The 17,871-nt window shown below is 62.3% G+C and overlaps 1 protein-coding gene across 16 annotated transcripts in view; it reads right to left on the minus strand.

Moving 5' to 3' along the window:
- Positions 1-17,871, minus strand: part of RBFOX3 (RNA binding fox-1 homolog 3) — a 446,818-nt gene that overhangs the window by 65,577 nt on the left and 363,370 nt on the right. The window contains exon 1 of one of the 16 annotated variants that reach the window (XM_072781874.1): positions 9,367-9,590. The exons of 9 other annotated variants lie outside the window; for them this stretch is intronic. In XM_072781874.1, the coding sequence (XP_072637975.1) occupies positions 9,367-9,471 (105 nt within the window). In that variant the 5' untranslated portion in view covers positions 9,472-9,590. Of the gene's footprint in view, positions 1-9,366; positions 9,913-17,871 lie in introns of those variants that run through there. 6 more of the 16 variants (XM_072781872.1, XM_072781875.1, XM_072781888.1 and 3 more) reach the window with 6 other exon arrangements.

Here is a 17,871-nt window from a genome sequence, read left to right on the forward strand (position 1 = left end):
AACGGGCCATGAGTGAAGAATAGAGTGGCTTTCAGAGATTCAGCATGAAACAAGGACGCCAGATACCTCGGTCACGTTTAGATTGATTAGATGTTACAATGGGCACATTCTGGGCTGGGGGAAAGACAAGGATGTCATTAAAATGAATGTTATCTGTTTCTTCGCACTTCGGTAAAAGCGGCCCCTAGAAAACTCCGCACCCCATGTGGCGGCGCTGCTCCGGGTCAGGGGTCGGCAAACTTTTCCTGTAAAACTGCGAACTCCTCCAGCAAATATTTTGAGCTGTGCGGGCCATATGGTCCGTGTCGCCACCGTTCAACTCTGCTGTTGCGCGTGAAAGCTGCCGCAGACGGCACGTCAACAAACGAGCGTGGCTGCGTTCCAACAAAACTTTTTTTTTTTTTTTTTTATAAAAACAGACGGTGGGATGGATCTGGCCCAGTGGTCTCTGCTGTAAATCACCGGTTTCCAGACTTTTGAAGAGGAAGACTTACCAGAATGTTACTTTTTTTTAAAGGGGAGAAAGGGGGAGATGGGTTCCAATCACCAACCTCTTATTTTACCAAATACAGATGTCAAAACAAAACAAAAACAAAAACCCAGCAGATATCACGGTCACTTAACTCAAACGGACATTTTATACGCAGAAACAGATTTATGCTCACGGAAATCATTACTCCATTCAGAGGCGTCGTTTTCTGAGCGCCACGGGCAGGTGGACACTCTGTCAGGGACACAGACTGCGTGCGGGCCGGCGCTGGCGTGGTCAGGACGACGCCGTGGGGCTCAGACGTGCGGTCACGGGAGGGATCGCAAGGCCACCCTCGAAGTGCCCCACGTTCCAGAGCACTGGGACCCCCCCCGATGCCCCCCTCCCCAGACCCTCCACTCCGTGCTGCTTCCGACAGAGGAGGCCAGGGGGCCTGAGGGGGCCGAGGGGGTCTGTGTTTCTAGCTGGCTGCCTGTGCTGCCGGGAGTGAGACCTACTGAGCTCTGCGTTATCCCACGGAACTTTCTGCGATGACGGGGATGTTCCAGCTGTGCCCAGCGGGGGGAACAACCACGACCCCGCATGAGCCATGGCCTCAGAAATGCGGCTGGTCCGCCCCGGTACGTGCCGTACGTGTGCCGCGCTTCAAAGACTCCTACGGGAACCAAAAACGCCAACCGTGTCGCGAATAACAGACCGCGTGCTGGGGTGACATGTGGGATATACTGGGTTAAGCGAGATGTAACACGGAAATTCATCCCTTCCGCTTCTTTTCACTTCTTTTTTTTTTTTTTTTAAGATTTTATTATTCATGAGACACCCAGAGAGAGGCAAAGACACAGGCAGAGGGAGAAGCAGGCTCCATGCAGGGAGCCCAACGTGGGACTCGATCCGGGGACCACGGGGTTACGCCCTGAGCCAAAGGCAGATGCTCAACCGCTGAGCCACCCAGGCGCCCTTCTTTTCACTTCTTTTAAGTGGCTACCAGGAAACGTAAACCTTCGTACTGGCTGGCGCTACATTTGTACTGCAGGGCGTTGCTCTAGAGCCTCCGAGACAGTGAGCTAAGGCAGCCTCTGTTGAATTCCTCTGGTGACGGGGAACTTACCACCTCGAATAACAACCAAAGCTGCAGTTGGGAGGTTACAGTTACAACCGTCCTTCGGGATCTCCCTTTACAGCACTGCCCCTTCCCACTGTCTGGTCCCGTCCAGGCGCAGGGGGTCTATTTTCCCTGATGTGCCCACCTGCTGACCTTCGAAGATGGTCAGACTCCCCAGATCCTGGTTGAGCCTGGGATGCTCGCCGCGGATCCTCCTGAGCAGCCGTCGGCAAACACGCCACGCTGAGGCAGCGCCCTCCCCGCTGATAACGGGACGAAGCCCCGCGCACAGGCTCTCCATTTCAAACCCCACCTCCCGGGTTCGGGCAGCCACGACTGGTCCCCATGCTGCTTTGAGGGACTGAGGCCCAGGAGGAGGATGGGGTAGGGCAGAGCTGCCATCAGAACTCGCCCCTTCCTGATTTTTAACCCAAGCTTTACGCCTGCGCCTCCCCGCGCCCCTCCTGCCCGCGCTGCTGGAGACGGCAGCGGGTTCCCGCCTCGCTCCCCTCTGCTGGACGGTGTGTGCGGGCGTCATCACGGGACCTCCCCTCCTCGCTCTCTCCCCAAGCTCTGCACACACCACGCGCAGAGGCTGACCCGGCGGGGGTGGGGGGCAGCTGTATCAGGTGACCCCTGAGCCCAGGATCATTGTCAGGGAGCCCCATCGGCTCATGGGCTCACGACTCTGACTTCTCTCACTTGTTTCCTCTTGGTTCACTTAAGCTGCTCGGTCGCCTTCCTCCTGAATTCCCAACCCGCTCCTCTCCACCGAGGGACACAGGAGAACAAGGACAGCCACGCCGGGACCTCCTGTGGCCAGGAGGCCCAGAGCAGAGGTGAGGGACGAGGGGACTCTCCCTCCAGAACATCCCCAAACGCTGAGTGGTAGGTTCCCCGGGGGCAGGGGCCGTGTCTTCACGGTCATGGTGGCTTCCTCCTGCCTCAACACACAACCGCATTCATGTGTGCACACCTAGATATACAACTACGTGCACACACATGACCACACACATGCACTGCAGCCCCCCCCCCGACACCCACCTGCCCCCCCCACTGAAGCTGGCTTACCTGGGTGCCTGACACATGGGCACCACGTCTCAGTTGGTGGTGACAGGACAGGTATGGGCTGCGGGGCGCAGGTAGGAGCCTCTGCAGCTCCCACAGCCCGTGCCGGGGAAGTGGAAGACATAAAGTCCCACATTAGAGACACAGAAGCCCGGGCCTGGAAGGGAAGACACGGGCTGGCTCCCCATCTGACCATGTGCGTGGGCTGCACGACGCCCTCAGGGCCACGGCGGGAAAAGATGTGCTCACGGCTCCTGGAACTAAGAGTTGTGGTTGAGCAGAGCCTGTGAGCCCAGGGGCACAGGACCCAGCGACCCGGGGCCCACTGCAGGGCCCATGGCTGTTCCATGAATACTGTGTGGGTGCTCTGGGGATGCTGCTCCCCCTCCTCTGGAGACTCTCTAAGCTGCCCCGGGACCCGAGGGGTACAAAGACTTTGGCAGCCCCTTGGAGCTCCTGGCCTGGGGGGGAGGACTTGCTTCCACTGCGGGGTGGAGCTGCCGCAGGTGGGCTGGGCCCGGCTGGCACCAGAGCCTCCCCGGGGCTCCCGGGAGCAGCACCCGTAGCAGCCAGAGCTCACCAGCCAGAGGCCTCCAGCCCTCGCCACGGTGGGCCTCCCTCCGGAACTGGGCTCGCTCTCCCAGGGGGCCCGGATGCCACAGACCCGCTGCACCGGCAGCACACAGGTCTGGGCACACGGTCCTGCTCCAGGCCACGCGGCCCCAGATGGAACCACACAGCCATCTGCCCATGGGCTGGCAGGCGGTACGGGGGCTGCAGGGGGCTGCACAGGCAGGCCGGAGTTCAGGGGAGGAGGAAGGGGGCTGGAATCCCCTGGGGGGAAGACGGGGTGAAGGGGAGAGACAGGGGGAATGAATATGGGAAAGGAGAGAAAGTAGGCCGGGAGGGAAGAAGGGGGAGAGGCTTAGAAGCATGGAAAAATCTGGATGCGAGGATGGACAGGAAGGCTGAAGACAAAGGCTGGAGGCCAGTCAGGAAGCTCAGAAAGAGACGCTAGGAGGAAAGAGGCCAAGGGCAGGTGGGGACAGCCGTGTGCAGCCTTGCCAGGACCCCAGAAGTCTGGGGGGCGGGCCAAGCCCTGCCCTTGGGGAGTAAGGGAGCCCCTTCTGCAGTGGCTGCTTCTCAGGGCCCGGGTTAGAATCCACCCCCTGGCCGCACAGGCCCCCGAGGGCCCCTTGATCCCACAGCACCGGGAGCTCTGGGCCCTGGCCACAGAACCACCTCCTTTGGCCCCGGCGCGAGCAGGTGCTGGGGGCGCAGGCACCCTCCCAGAGGTGGCCCCCGGTGCGGCCGGCTCCGGCCCTCTCCCGAGAGCCCCACATTCTGCTCTGAGCCCCCTCCTGTGGCTGTCCCCAGGACCACAGAGGCAGGGACCACCCGCTCTGGGACCTCAGCCTGGTCTCTCCAAGGATGGCAGCCACACGCGGTCCCCCAGCTCCGTGGCTCAGCGCCTGGTCGGACCGTGCAGGGGGCGCCAGCCCCAGGTGGAGTCTGTCCTGCTGCAGGGTCCTGCCCTGCCCTCTGCAGACCTCCCAGCACGCCAACCGCTGTGGACCGAGCCCCACGTACTGCCACGCCTGCCCCTCTGGCCCCGACGGCCCCGAGGCGGGGGAGGCTGGCAAACTCGGGTCCTCACGCGGGGCCGTCGGGACGTGGCTTCTCTGTGCTCAGTAAGCGCCCAGAGCCTCGGGACAGATGGACCCACTTCACAGGCTCACTGGGGGTCCCCCCTGAAGGCGGGGGAAGGATGGCCAAGCCTACCCCAAGCCAACCCCGCACCTGGGATGCCAGGAAATGGCGTATGTCATTGAACCCCAGTCATCAACCGTAACTACAGGAAACACACGCAGGCCTCCTACCGGAGTTGGAAGACCCTACAAGTGCTGTCCGGGGAAGGATCGGCCTCCCCACACCCGCTTCGAGGCCAGCGACAGACATGGCCACCCCAGTTCCTCCAGGCCCTGAGACACACACGTCCGTCTGCATTATGACGCACCAGCTCGGCCTCGGAAGACGCCCCACGCGCCCCTGCCTCTGGGCAGAGACGCCCCCGGGGGAGCGGGGGTTCAGGCCACTCTGCTTGGCACACACTTCATGCTCCACTGGGTCTGAACACGGAGCACCCTGCCCCGGGCAGAGGGGAGAAACCCCTCGGTCCTCGAGGAGCCCCACCAGCGCGAGAGCCTTGATTCTGGGCTCTGCCTGTCGGTGGCTTTACGAGCCAGCGTGTCACCCAACCTCTCTGTGCCTCAGTTTCCTTAACCATAAACCGTGCACGTACACTCAGCAGATTCTGCACCAAAGGTGAGTGGCCAGTGCACCAACCAGGTAGGAACCCACAGAAATAACTGCTACGTGAGGCCACCAGACGACAGCAGCGGGCCAGCCCCCGACGGCTGCGCTTCTGAAGACTCACACTGCATCTGCTCTGTGCCCGGCCCTCCCGCGGGCCGGGGGTACTCGCAGGCCTGTGACAAGCAGGTCTCGGGTGGGGTTCCTGGGGTCACACGGAGGGGACACGCCAGCAACCCAGGGAACAGACAACAGCCCAGGTGCGCTTGGGCGGTATGAGAGGCCGCGGTACCTTTGCTACCGTAATTCATCCAACGGAGTTAGTGGTGTGGCTAACCTCCCACCCCCAAAATGATTATTAATAAGAGAAGAGCTTCCTAATGAATCTCAGACCCTAGAACTCCCTGAGCCCCCAGAAGGGGTTCCACGGCCCGAGGGACAGCTTCCTGCCGTCAACGACCCCCCCGAGCTGCAAGCTGCCTCACGCTGGCCGCGGGGTGGAAATGCCACATCCTCCGTGGAAACTTCCGGTGGTTGCCAGTGTTTTCGAGGGCAAGCGAGGCTGTGATTTCATCCCGATGAAGAAGATGAAGAAAATCAGAAGAAGAAGAGCTCAGGACACAGCCCTCAGGAAGGTCCCGGCGCTGCGGGCTCCAGGGCCTGCTCTCCCTCCCACCGCCCGCATCCTGCCAGCGCCCACCTCCCCCCCCCATCACCAACGCTCCCTCTTAAGGAACTTAGGGCCCTAGTGCCTCCCCCGCAGCGCGATTTCCCAGCTTTGCAACCGGATATGGTGATAAGATTCCTCTGTAGGACGCTGCAGCTCGATAGTAAGTCGTAACAGTGACAAAAATCCCATTTTGTGAACAGGGGGTTTCCCTCCCGCTCCCTAAAACTTTCTTCTCCTGGGGCCCAGACTGCAGCCTCACGGGGAGTCTCACCGATGTTCTAGATTTTCAAACAAGCTCCCTCCTGCTCTGAAAGGTGACCAGGATCGACCTCACCCCTTGCTGGGCTGGCCGCAATGCACCACGGATGACAGCCTTCCTGGGTCCCACCCCAGGGTCCCGAGGAGGGGCCAGATGTGGGGGGACCAGGGCTCTGGGCTGCTCACAGGGAGCCCTTGGGTGGACTCTGGCGGTGGGCTGGGCAGGCGGGGAAACCGAGGCCGCCCAGGGCCCCGAGGGTAAGCTCTTAAGGAACCAACTGCAGCCGGATGTCTCCGGGTGTCGGGTGACCTGGAGTTGTCCCGGCGGACAGTTAGGACTCTGACAAATATGGGCACCGCCTAGGAGAGGCTGGGAGGAGGGACGCCTGACGACAAGCGTCTCTAATGAATTACAGCGTCGCTGTGTCTCCTGGGGGACGTGGTCGGGGTCTCCGCACGCTCGGGGGGTCCAGCCCACGCAGCCGGAAACGGCGCTGTCCTCTGTCGCTGCGTGAACGGAGGTCGGGATGCTGCTGGTTGAGGTGTTACCTTCTAATTTCAAGTTTGAAAGACTGCACGTCTCCACTGCTTGCCTGTTTAAATGCTGCATCTCAATGCGCCGCAAACCATGTCTCTTGTCTTGCTTGATTTCCCGTATCTGCTCCTGCTCCTGTTCTCAGACACGCTGCCGAGACGGAGCACACGGCCTGCACACGGCACCAGGGCTCGCGCATGCACACCTGCCACTGCTCCGTGGGGCTCCGATCCTGGACACCTGACCGGGGGCCACCCGGGGGCCCCCTCCCCACGTGGCCTCCACTTCCCGGGGGGACACAGGAGCCTTTGCCTCAGTCCAGAGGCGGTCTCCAACTACCCGTCATTATTTGTTTCGTATCGACTCTGGGCCACCAGAGCTGCGTGTGCTCCTACAAACGTATGTCCCTACAGAAAGCCAGGAAATGGCTGCATCCAAGATCTTTCCCGGCCCTCAGGGACACACAGCCACCCGCTGCAGGCCCCTTCGAAGGAAACAGGGCCCCGCAGAGCCCGGCCCAGTGGGCACGCTCTGGCTTTCCCAGAAACTGTTCTGCTCATGGTTGACACCCACCGGGGATGGCTATGGCTCATCAGCGTCTCTTTGCCTTACCGCTGCCCCTACAGAAAGCTCTAGATACCACCAGCCGGGGACGCACCCACCCAGCCCTGGAGAAATCAGTGCGCCTTCCTCCAGGGTCGTGTGGGTACATTCACCCCAAGTGCGGGCACAGGTCTGACTCCGTCAAGGCTGTGCCAACGTTCGGCATTCTTCAGAGGCCACTACTTCATCTTAACTCGACCCTCCGACTCAGCCTGAGAAGACGGGATGCTTTCGTCCTCTTTCTCAGAGGAAGATCCTGAGGTTCAGAGAGGTGAACGGACTTGGCCTAACACAGCCAATATGCTGTGGATTAATCTCCAATCTCGCGGTCTGCCTGCGGAGCTGGGGTCTCCTGGGGTCTCCTGGGGTCCAGCAGACCAGGACATTCCTGGGGGTGGCCATGGGGGGTGGGGCAGACACTTGCTCCTTGAGTGGTCTGCTCCAGGATTTCACCTGTGAGCTTGTTAGAAATGCAGATTCTTGGGCCCCACCCCAGAGGTCCCCAAGTGACTGCTGCACTCATAGAAATTTGGGACGCCCTGAGAGGCTCACCTCCCGGGCCTGCCCCCACCGTCTGCGACTCCAATGATGATGGGGGAATTGGGGAAGTTGGCGACGGCTTGGGCTTGGATACCTGCCTGCCTGGGGGGCATGGGGGCCCCCCCTCAGCAGCTCTCGTTGCCACTGAGCTGTGCCCAGGACCGCCCAGCTGTCACAGGTGGTCCTAGGGAGGGTGGGACCAAGGGCCAAGGTCTCTGCACCACAGGCCGCTTCGACTGCCGTCTGTGCCCACCATCGGACAGCCCCCCATCCCTCCCTCTGCAGCTGCTCACATGCTCGGCACCGCCCGCCGTGGGGATCCCTGTAAGGGGCCGGCCTGAGCGCCCAGCAGCCCGAGGTCTGGCTGATCTGGCTCAGTTCTGAGGGCCCCTTCTTCACCTGCATGGTCCACAGCTCCTCCGGAGCCCCCTGCAATGGCCCCTTCTTTCTTGGCTCTCCGGGGAGCCCAAGGGGGGCACAGCAAGACAAGAACCCACCATCCGAAGGCCCAGCCCCACCTGGAGCCTGTCATCGTCTCCAAGAAACACGCTTCTGTGTTCCTCCCTTTAGATGCATACATGGGGGAGGTGGTGGAAATCCACGTTCACCCAGTCGATGAGGCCCGGCCTGACCCTGACCGCCAGCTTTGGTGAGATACCCTCTACCCTCTGCCTCCCACCTCCACGCCCACCCGTGGTGGAGACCTGGTCCTGAGGGAGCCCTCCAGCTGGGTGTGTAGGCCCCAGGACAGTCAGCCTGAAGATCTCCAAGGCCTCTCCAGGCAAGCAGCCGCCCCCATCCCTGCAGGCCCAGCAGAGGTTCGGGGTGCTAAAGATAAAGAAGGCAGCCCCACGGTGCGGGGAGGGAGGAGGAGCCCTGAGGTGTGGGCGGCCGGGTGGGTGAGGCGGGGTACTGCAGCCCCCGGCCGGCTCTGCCTGGGGCTGGCACTGGGAACCGCAGCCCCGAGAGACCCGGGGGCCCGGGGGAGGCGAGGAGGTGCCCCCTGCATCCCCAATGCAGGCCTGGGACCGCGCTGCTTCCGCATCGGGTGGGATCGCAGGACCCCCGCCCCGCGCACCGCGGCAGGCGGGCGGGCAGGCGGCCGCTGATGCCCTGCGCGCACCTCCGTGGAGCGTCCTGGGGATCTGGGGGCTCAGAGGCGCTCGGCTTTCCGCCCCCCTCGCCAGCCCGAGCTTCCTGCGCAGCCCCGCAGATCGCAAAAGTGCGGCCCCAGCCCCCTCCCCGCCGGCCGGAGCCCCGGGGCCTCCCTCGCCAGCCCCACGGGCGGGTGGCCCGTCTCCCCCGAGGCCCGCGCGCGGTCCCCGCTGCAGCAGAGCTCGGCCCCCGCCGCCGCCGCCGCCCGCCGCCGCCTCCGCGCGGCCCCCCCGGCTTTCCCGACGCGGCCGGGGAGGCCCCCCCCGCTCCGCGCCCCCGCGCCCCCCGCAGCCCGGCGCGAAGTTCCCCAAAGTGACCGCGGCGCCCAGAACCGCCGCCCCCTCCCCTCCGGCTTCCCCCGAGACTCCGCCCGCCGCCCCCTCCCGCGCCTTCGGAAAAGTTGCGAGCGACGCCCCAAACTCCGGCCCCCCGCCCCGCGCCGCGCGCGCGCCCCGGCGACCCCGCGCTCGGCCTCGGCTCCCCCCGCCGGGCCCGGGCGCCATGACGCGGGGAGCGCAGCGGGGCCCCGGCGGCGGCGCGGAGGCGGAGGCGGAGGCGGAGGCGGAGGGCGCGGGGCGTGGGGCGCGGGGCGCACGTGCGCGGGCGGGGGCCGGGGGGCCGGGGGCGCTTACCTGTTGGAGGTAGAGGAAGGCGGGCGGGCAGGGCACGGAGTGCGGGAGCATGCTGCCGGAGTTGGACAGCAGGAGGCAGCCCGAGTTCGCCATGGAGCACAGCATGGGGCGGCAGGGGGGCGCCGGCGGCCCGAGGCAGCTCTGCGCTCGCTGCGCGGCTCGCACCCTCCGCGTCCCTCGGTGTGTGCGCGCGCCCTGCCTCCCGGCGCCCTCTCGGTCTCCTCCTCCTCCTCCTCCTCCTCTTCCTCCTCCTCTTCCTCCTCGGGCCTCCCCTCCCCCGCGCGGCGCTCCTCAGGAGGGAGGCATGCACGGCGCTGCCCTGCCCGGGCGCGGGTGCCGGGGGGAGCGGCGAGGGCGGCGGGGGAGCGGGCGCCCGGCACTTTGGAGCCGCCGGAGCCCTGTCTGCAAAGAGTGGTGCGTGTGCGTGTGAGTGCGCGCGTGTGCGCGCGTGTGTAGCGGTGGGAGGGGGAGTCCCCGGCGTACTCCAACATCAAACAGAGCCCCGCACCGAGGGAAGAGGATGCGATCGCACGCTTAACCCCTCGCCCGCCGGCGCCCTCCCGGGGCCCCCGCGCGCCCCCCGCCCGCGCCCGCCGGCGCCCCGATCCCCGAGCCCCGCTCTGCCCGCTGCGGAGGGGAGCGGCTCCCCGGCTCTGCGGCCCGACCGGAAGGCGCTCGTCCTGCCTGGCGTTCCGAGAGGCGCCGCTCGCAGGGGAGGCCGGCTCGGTGGCGGTGGCGGGGATGTCGGTGATGTAATGAGGGCATCTACGCAGAGGCTTCCTAGCCGGGGAACGCTTCTCGGCTGCCCGGAGCTTGGAAACCCGGCTGGAGCCCCCGGGAGCTTCCCCTGCCCGCCCGCGCGCCCCCCGGACCCCGTGGACACCCTCGGCCTGGCCCAGGCACGCGGTCCCGTGGATATTTCACAGGGGGCGGGGGCGGGGACAAGGGGCACCGGCCACAACGCGTCCTCCCCTCCCCACAGCCACACACGCTGGACCGGGTGTTCACACACAATGCAGCAGGAGAGCCCATGTGCCCACCCCCGGGCCCGGCGCCGCCTGGCACCGGGCCTGACTGTCCCTACGCCACCACTGACACAGGTGTGTGTGCCTGTGTGTACCCGCACCCGAATCTGCAGCTTCTCCAGCCACGCACACACACCCACCGGCCTGCCACGCATTCACACTGGACAGAGGCTCCTGACCAGGCGCAGTTAATCCAGGACAAGCCGCAGGTGAGCCTGGCTATGAGGGCCAGCCAGTCAGCTACCTGCCACCGTTAGAGGTAGAGACAGCGGGGCGGGGCGGGCGGGGGGACACATACCTAACCTCTTGCCCCCCTTAGGCACGCTCCTCCAGGAAAGAGCAGAGTCCCATGAATACCCAGTACCACTTCTGGACTCCCCCATTCTATCTAAAGGCCCCTGGGCTTCTTTCTCTCACTTCTGAGAGCGAGCCCCACTCGAGGGAAGGAGGGCTGGGACCGCCTTGTAATGGGAAGACCACCGGCCTGAGCATAAAATGGAGGCCCCTTCACCTGCTGTGTGGGTTTAGGAAAGTTTAGGAAAGCCTCTCTGGGCTTCTGTTTCTGTCCCTGCCAGGAGAGGCTGGGTGGTCGATGCCTGAGATGTCTTACTGCGCTCGCTAGAGCCTGTCCGGAGGGCCGTTTAGGAGGAAGCGTCGAGGAGGGCAGAGGGACGGGGGTTGAGGATGGGCTCCCTCCCAGCACTGCTTGGGAAGCCGCTCAGTTTGGATGAGGCAGGCAGGCGTGTGCCCCTTGGACGCCCCTCTATCCGGCCCCTCACGTCCCTCCGAGCAGCCTGCAGTTCATCTGCCTTAGAAGGAAAGGGGGTGCAGAGTCTGGAAGGGAGGCAGGTGGCACCAGTGACAAGGGTCAAGGGAAAGACTGCAGTGGGAAGAGCGGCCCTGCAGCAAGTAGCTGCACTTGCTGCTCCTTTTCTGGAGCTCCGCTCTGTGGTCCCCTCAGGGGTGGCACGCTCTGCTGTGGACTTGCACAGGCAGTCCCCCGCCTTTGGGCAGGACGGTTATTAACGTGTCTCCCAGAAGAGGCACCTGCCCGTACGGCCTGAGACAGTGGTGGGGTGGCTGGGTGCTGAGGCCTGGGGCTCTGGGGGAGGGGCACCTGGCTGGGCATAGCATCTGTGAGGGGAGAGACCCTGCAGAGGGCTGCCCTGTGGAGGGTGCCACCCCCTGAGTGCCTCCTGCCTCCCCAGTCCTGCTGCTCTGCGCTCCTGTCTCGGAAGCCTTCCCTCCTTCTGTTGTCGCTGCCCTGGCTGCTCCTATCTTGGAGGACACTCAGGGACCTGGGGCAGCTGTGTAGCATTCACCCCCAGCCCGGGGCTCTTCATCCACTCTCTGTGTGAATCATTCACTCGCTAATTTGCCGTTGTTACCAAACGTCTGCTGAGATCCAGGCTTTATCCCTCCCGTAAGAGGATTAGAGGATGTCCCAGACATCCAACACAGAGGAGAAACCCTCTGAGTGGACGCTCCTGCTTTTCCTTACTGAGAACCCACTATGTGCAGACAGGTGCTGCACCAGGTGCTGGAGCTACAGAAACAAAGTTCTCTGCCCTGGAGTCTGCTGGGGAAAGCAACCCCCTCCCCCAATGCAGCCTACTGTGCGGAGACCGGTGATGGCCCCAGGAGAGTGGGAACTCAGATCTGGGGTGAGCTTAGACATGGGGTGGGCTTGGGGAAGCTTTCCTAGAGGGAGCCCCCCGCTCTGTCACTGGCCCCCAGAATGCCTGCCTTGGTGTTGGTATGGCGTCCAGCATCCTTGCACCTGGTCATCTGCGGGGCCTTCCGGCCCAGCCACCTGGCTTCAGGCCTCACCTCCAGAGAGCGTCAGGCCCGGGGAGCATGTCTAGACACCTGCCTCCACCAGTCAGCTAATCACACCTGGGCTCCAGAGAGATGGAGAATGGCAAGACGGCGTTAAAAACAAAACAAAACAAAAAAACCCTCCAGAAGAATGATTTGAACAACATGTGTGTCTGGCTTATTTCTCAGGACAGTGGCTGTGTGCCCACCACCTCTTTCTTGTGCTGTGCCATGGGCTCGTGACTTCCACTTCAAGCCAATTACTACGACCTGACAAATCGAGGGAGGCCTCTGTCCACAGGGTGATGCCTTTGGGGGGGTTAGGCCACCGAATAGCCAAACCCTGTAGCAGAGCTGAGTGTCGGAAGGGCAGGCAACTTGCTGGCTGGGTTGCACAGCGTCGCCCCAATGCCTGGAAGAGCACCTGGCAGGGACGAGTGAGGCCCTCCCCGTCCTCACACCCACTTCAAGGCTCATCCTGATGCTGAGGTGGCCACAGTGGCCAGACGGGCTTGGAAGCCTAGGCCCTGAGGAGGCAAAGCTGCTGCAAAAAGCCAGTGCCCCAGGGTTGGGCTCCTGTCTGCTCGGGGTGTCAGGACCATCTCAGCTCTGTGGACCAGAGGAGAAAGGAGAGAAGGGGCCTGTGCTCCTCCAACGGTGCTCCTGGGAGCATCCCAATGGCACAGAACATGTCTCCTGTGATTGTTTCGAGTCTGCACCACCCTGACCGGTAGGAGCCCTGCCCTCCTCACCTGGGACCTCCTGGGCCTAGATAGCGCGGCACTACATTCTCCGGGTCCCCCGGGGCCCCTCACAGTGCTCCCGGGCCCCTGGTGCCTCCTGAGTGGTGGGTGGGGGAAGCCCAGGGGGCCCGGTGCTCTGCTGCCCCCGCTTTTGGGGTGAAGGAAGGCTGCACGCTGGGAAGGGCTGTCAATCCAGAGCTAATATTCACTACTTAAAAAAAGAGCCAAGGAAAAAAATATCCCGTTCGCCCTGAATCTGAGAAAGGCCTTGTTAGGGAGGCAGGAACTGAGCTGTAATTATTTCTGCGCTCCTGGGCACCACTATAAATATCAGGCAAGGAGGCACCTCAAAAGGTCTGCGTGGTTCCAAGGCTTCGGAGATCTCCTGGCTCCTTCCTGCCCCCATCCCCACCCCATGTCACCTTGCCTGGAGGAAGCCCTCCTGGGTGCAAGAGCTGCCCACCCCCCCGCCTTCCCCGTTTCCCACCCTCTCTGGGAGACCGAGGCCCCGTAGGCTCGCAAACATCCCCAGTCTCTCTGGCGTGTACCTCTGTGAAATGGGGACGTGGAGTCTCCTTGGCAAAGCACATGCCAACACGTGTTCGACGTGGCCTCTGTTTGTAATGAGAGGTGGGCAGTTCCCTAGTCAAACCATCTGGTGCGCTATCGCCCAATGACACTCCCCCCCCCCCATCCTTTGGAAATACCCAAGGCCACATGTGGGTGTATTCCCGCAGGGAACACAAAGGCCGCGGTCCCTTTAGGTTGGGCCCCTTGGACGCTGCGGAGGGCTGAGTTACTCATGGGCATGCCCGTCTCCCATTCCGAGTGCCCAGGCCGGCGTCCTCAGCCTTCACCTATGCGGGGAGGATAGCCTGGAGCTTGGCAAAGGCGTGATAGGACAAGGGGTGAGCTCACCGTCTCCGGTTGCAGCTGGGCCTTAATCGACAGAGACAGCGTGCTCCATGCTTCCAGCAGAGCCAGAGCTCCCTGCCCCAGCCCCCAGGGTATTTGGCACAGGCCTGGACGTGAGCACTGGCATGGGCTAGGATGGGTGGGGCTCAGGGTGGATCTGAGAGAGCTCGGGGCAACCCCAGAAGCCCCCTCCGTGTGTGAACCAACCAGACACCCACACAGCCAACCGAACTCTCTTTCAGGGGGACTCATACCCCAATTCCACAGCTAAGGGAACGGGACTAGGGTCGGGGGAGGCCCCCTGAGCTGCCGGGCGCACCTCCAACAGACCCCCTTGGGGAAATGTCACGGAGCTCCCTGTCTTCATGTAAAAGGTGGGAGCCTCCTCACATCCCCAAAGGTGACAGCTCCCCTATTTTGGGAGTGAGATGCTGTCTCTGCTTCCTCTTGGTGTGTCCAATTCACCTAGAAGGCAGAGAAGTCGGTGGGGGAGCCCCTCTGAGGAAGAGGATTGCCAGAGACCAACGGGATGGGAAGGAGCTGCCCTGGCTGTTGAGGCCACACTGGCCTCGTCCAGCAGAGGGCTCACTCACACCGGCCAGAGCCTCCCCTCTGTGGCCAGGCCAGTGAGGACGGGGTGCTGGAGGCGCTCCCCACCCGTGGGCACCTCCGCACCCCCCCCCCACCGAGCCACAGAGCAATCGGCGGTGCAGAGGGGACACCAGGCCGGGTCCGGGCTGCCAGGGCCAGCACCCACCTTCCAGCCCAGCGGCAGCCCCTCCACACCCACTGGTGCTGTCCCCCTGGTCCCAGCAGACTGCAGCAGAAGTAGAAATCCGCGTGCAAAAGGAGTTTATTTATCTGTTTAATTAAGAGGCGCTTGCCAGCCACATTCGGGTCCATCGCCTCACTTACAGCCATGTCCCGGCAAAATTAAACATAATAAATATAGGGAGAGTGAAAGCAAAGGGCACACTCGAGATATATGGGCAAAGCCAGAAGTTGCACAGGGTTGCAGTTATAAGCACATCTTTCTTTGGCAAGTTCCCCTCCCCTCAGGGCCTGAGAACCAGAGGAGCGCGCTCAGCAAAGGGGCTGTGGGTGCCGTGCGACTCGGCTCTTCCCACTCAGTGCTGTTGCCAAGCTTTATTTATTTTAAATGAGCCCCCAGGACTTCTCCCTTCTCCTCTTCTGGAGAGGGGGAGAGAGCTCATCACAGAGCCATGAGAACATCTGAAACCAGCCAGTGCTGTGATGCTCTACCTTGGGGCTTGGTGGGTAAGAGGCCTCGGCAGCTGCAGCCCTGGAAAGCTCTTCGCAGGCTCCTGCTGCATCTGGGCCGTGAGCTCCTGGCAAGGAGGCGGAGCGGGCTGAGAGAGCTCTGGAGGAACAGATCTGCGCTCTACGGTGCCAGCTGTGGCCACGCCACCATTCAGGGCACTGGCCCTAGAATCCCACAGAAGCCAGAGGAGGAAGGGGAGTAGACTTTGTCTTTCTGTCTCTGATGTTAAGGCCTCAAGAACCTGAAACATTTGCTTAAACGTCCCAGGAATGAGAGCGTGCGAGGGGGGGAAAATAGATGGTGATTTATTATCATTATTGATTGCCAACCATAACAGCACCTTGGATTTGCTCAGTGCTTTCCCAACTTTTCCAACACGCCGTAACATGTCTCATTTCCCTGGATCCTCACAAGAGAGACGGGGAAGGTGGGATGATGCCCACGTGGTACCTGATGGCACTTCTAGGATCACAGAGGTGGCCCAAGGTCACCCAACTAGTTGGAGGCAGGGTTTAGGCTGGAAATCAAGCCTTCTGGCTTGCAGATTCACGCAAGCCGCTCGCTTCCCTTCTACAACTGTGCTTGGCTCGCGCGATCCTGTGAGCGTCCCCATCATTAGCCCTTGGCTCTCTGTCTCCTAACAGGATCAACCCCAAACCAAATCTGTTAATGTAATCGCCATTTGCAATAGCCTGGGCATTTACTAATCACACCACTGCTCGGTCTGTGCAGCAATTATCTTAAATTTTCTCTTTCTCATTAGGCAGGAGGTCGTGAGAACTCAGTAGGGTTGCTGAACCCTATGATCAAGCCAAGGAGAGAAGCTGCTATTGGACAGAGGAAGACCTTCTGTGGGTTTCCCAGCTGATCTGCCACGAGACGCTTGATTTCCTCCATCTCCTCATCCCACACCCTGAGCCTGGCCCACCACCAGGCGCCTTCCCATCCTGCCTGAATCTGTGCATGTCACCGTGATGCCCTGTGCCAACACCGTGAATGGCCACAGAAGAGGAGGAGTCCTGGGAGGCGCAGGGAGGCTGTATATTTGCGTGGAGATGAGTCTAGCTCTGGGCCCCACCGACGGAATGCCCGTGGATAGCTGGGTGCCCACGGCAGACACGACCGAGGCGAGCTGGGGCAGGGCTTGTGTTACAGGTTCATCACTGGCAGGGGTTGTGGGGCCAAGGGCGGTCTATGCAACTCACAGCTCCGGGCAGCCCACCCGGGCACAGCACTGAAGTTACCCTGGGCATCCCCCCCCCCGCCTCCCCCCCCCCACCCCCCGCCTGCTGCCCTTCAGCACCAGGGACAGCTCCCGCCCCTTGCCCTCAGGTCACCCTCCTTCCCTGGAAGGGAAAACAGAGGGCTCCCCGGCATGGGCAGTGGAGTTGGAAGGGGACTCGGGCTCCTACCGTCCAGTCCTCTGCCCTCTAGCTGGCACTCACCGCAGCCTTCGGGGACAGGCGCTGTCTTCTTATTTTAATTTTTTTTTCTTGAAGCACTTCCACTGAGGGAGACCCTGACATCTCTCTGGGGAGCCCATCAAGATTTTTATCACCCTGACTGTCAAGAAATTCTGCCTTGAGTCTCAAACAAACCTTTCCACTTTAATTTCATTCAAAGGGGGAAGCCTTGAAGGAAGCCCAGGGGGAGCCTGGGCCCGCCGCCGAAGCCACCGTCCCGTCCTCTGACTCCTGGGAGGGGCGGCGGGTCACCCACCAGAACCTGTAGGATAAGGCTGCGTGCTCCAGGGAAGCGGCCCAACGGCAGCGCTGCGCGCTTCGGGTGTTGGACGGGGTGGACTGTGCGCCCAGGATGTGGGCGGCAGTTTAGGAACCTCCCGTGGCTGTGGCCAGCGCGGATTTGTGTCCAGTTCAGTTAGGACTGAGCTGAGGAAACATGGCCCAGGGCTCCTAGGCAGCCATGGAAAGGGGGGGTCAAGGTTTGTTCTGACATCCACAGCGGAGGGGGCTGAGCTGCCTGGGGTAGAGGTGGCCAGAGCCCACCCTTGTGTTTCCTGCCTCTTTCTAAAGCTGGCAATTGAAACACTTGGCCTCTTCACTTTACCATTAGTTAAAATAAATCTTACTTAGCAGAGAAACCACTGCCCCTTCCTTCAGCCTTGGGGGAGGAGAGGCCACAGAGGGACAGATGCAGCACAGCCGTGTTAGGAGGGAGTGACGGCCACGGAGTCACCTGGGCCCAAGGACTGTGAAAGTCAGGTGCTCTGAACTCTGAGCGAGTCTGAAAGACTGAATCCAGCATCTGCCTGTAGCCCCAGCCCTAGCACTCAGCTAGTTAAAAAAAAAAAAAAAAAAAAAACCAGCCTCGAGCCTCAGGAAGCAGAATGTGAGGGGCTGGCATTCCATGCTTCCTCTGCCCTTTCGTGCCCCTTAGAGCCAAAGCATCAGCTCATTAAAAGCTCATTAGGAGCCCAAGGCAGCAAAGGCCCAGAGAGGCAGTGCTGTCCTGGCAAAGCGCGTGGCCCAGGGGAGGCGGGTGCACTGTGTCAGGCGGCCAGTGCCAAGCTGCAGACAGGAGCTGAGTGATGGAGCAGGGAGGCGGCCAGTGGTGAGAGGTGGGGGCGCGGGCGGTGGGGGCTGGGAGGTTTCTCACACGGAGGAAGCCTCAGCCTCGTGGGAGCAGAGCTTGTCCCAGGACCCGCAGGGGTGGGGACAGGCCTGCCTGCCGGGAAGCAAAGGAACAGATGCTCACCCGAGGA

This window comes from Canis lupus, chromosome 16 (genome assembly GCF_048164855.1).
Source record: "Canis lupus baileyi chromosome 16, mCanLup2.hap1, whole genome shotgun sequence".
Taxonomy (NCBI): domain Eukaryota; kingdom Metazoa; phylum Chordata; class Mammalia; order Carnivora; family Canidae; genus Canis; species Canis lupus.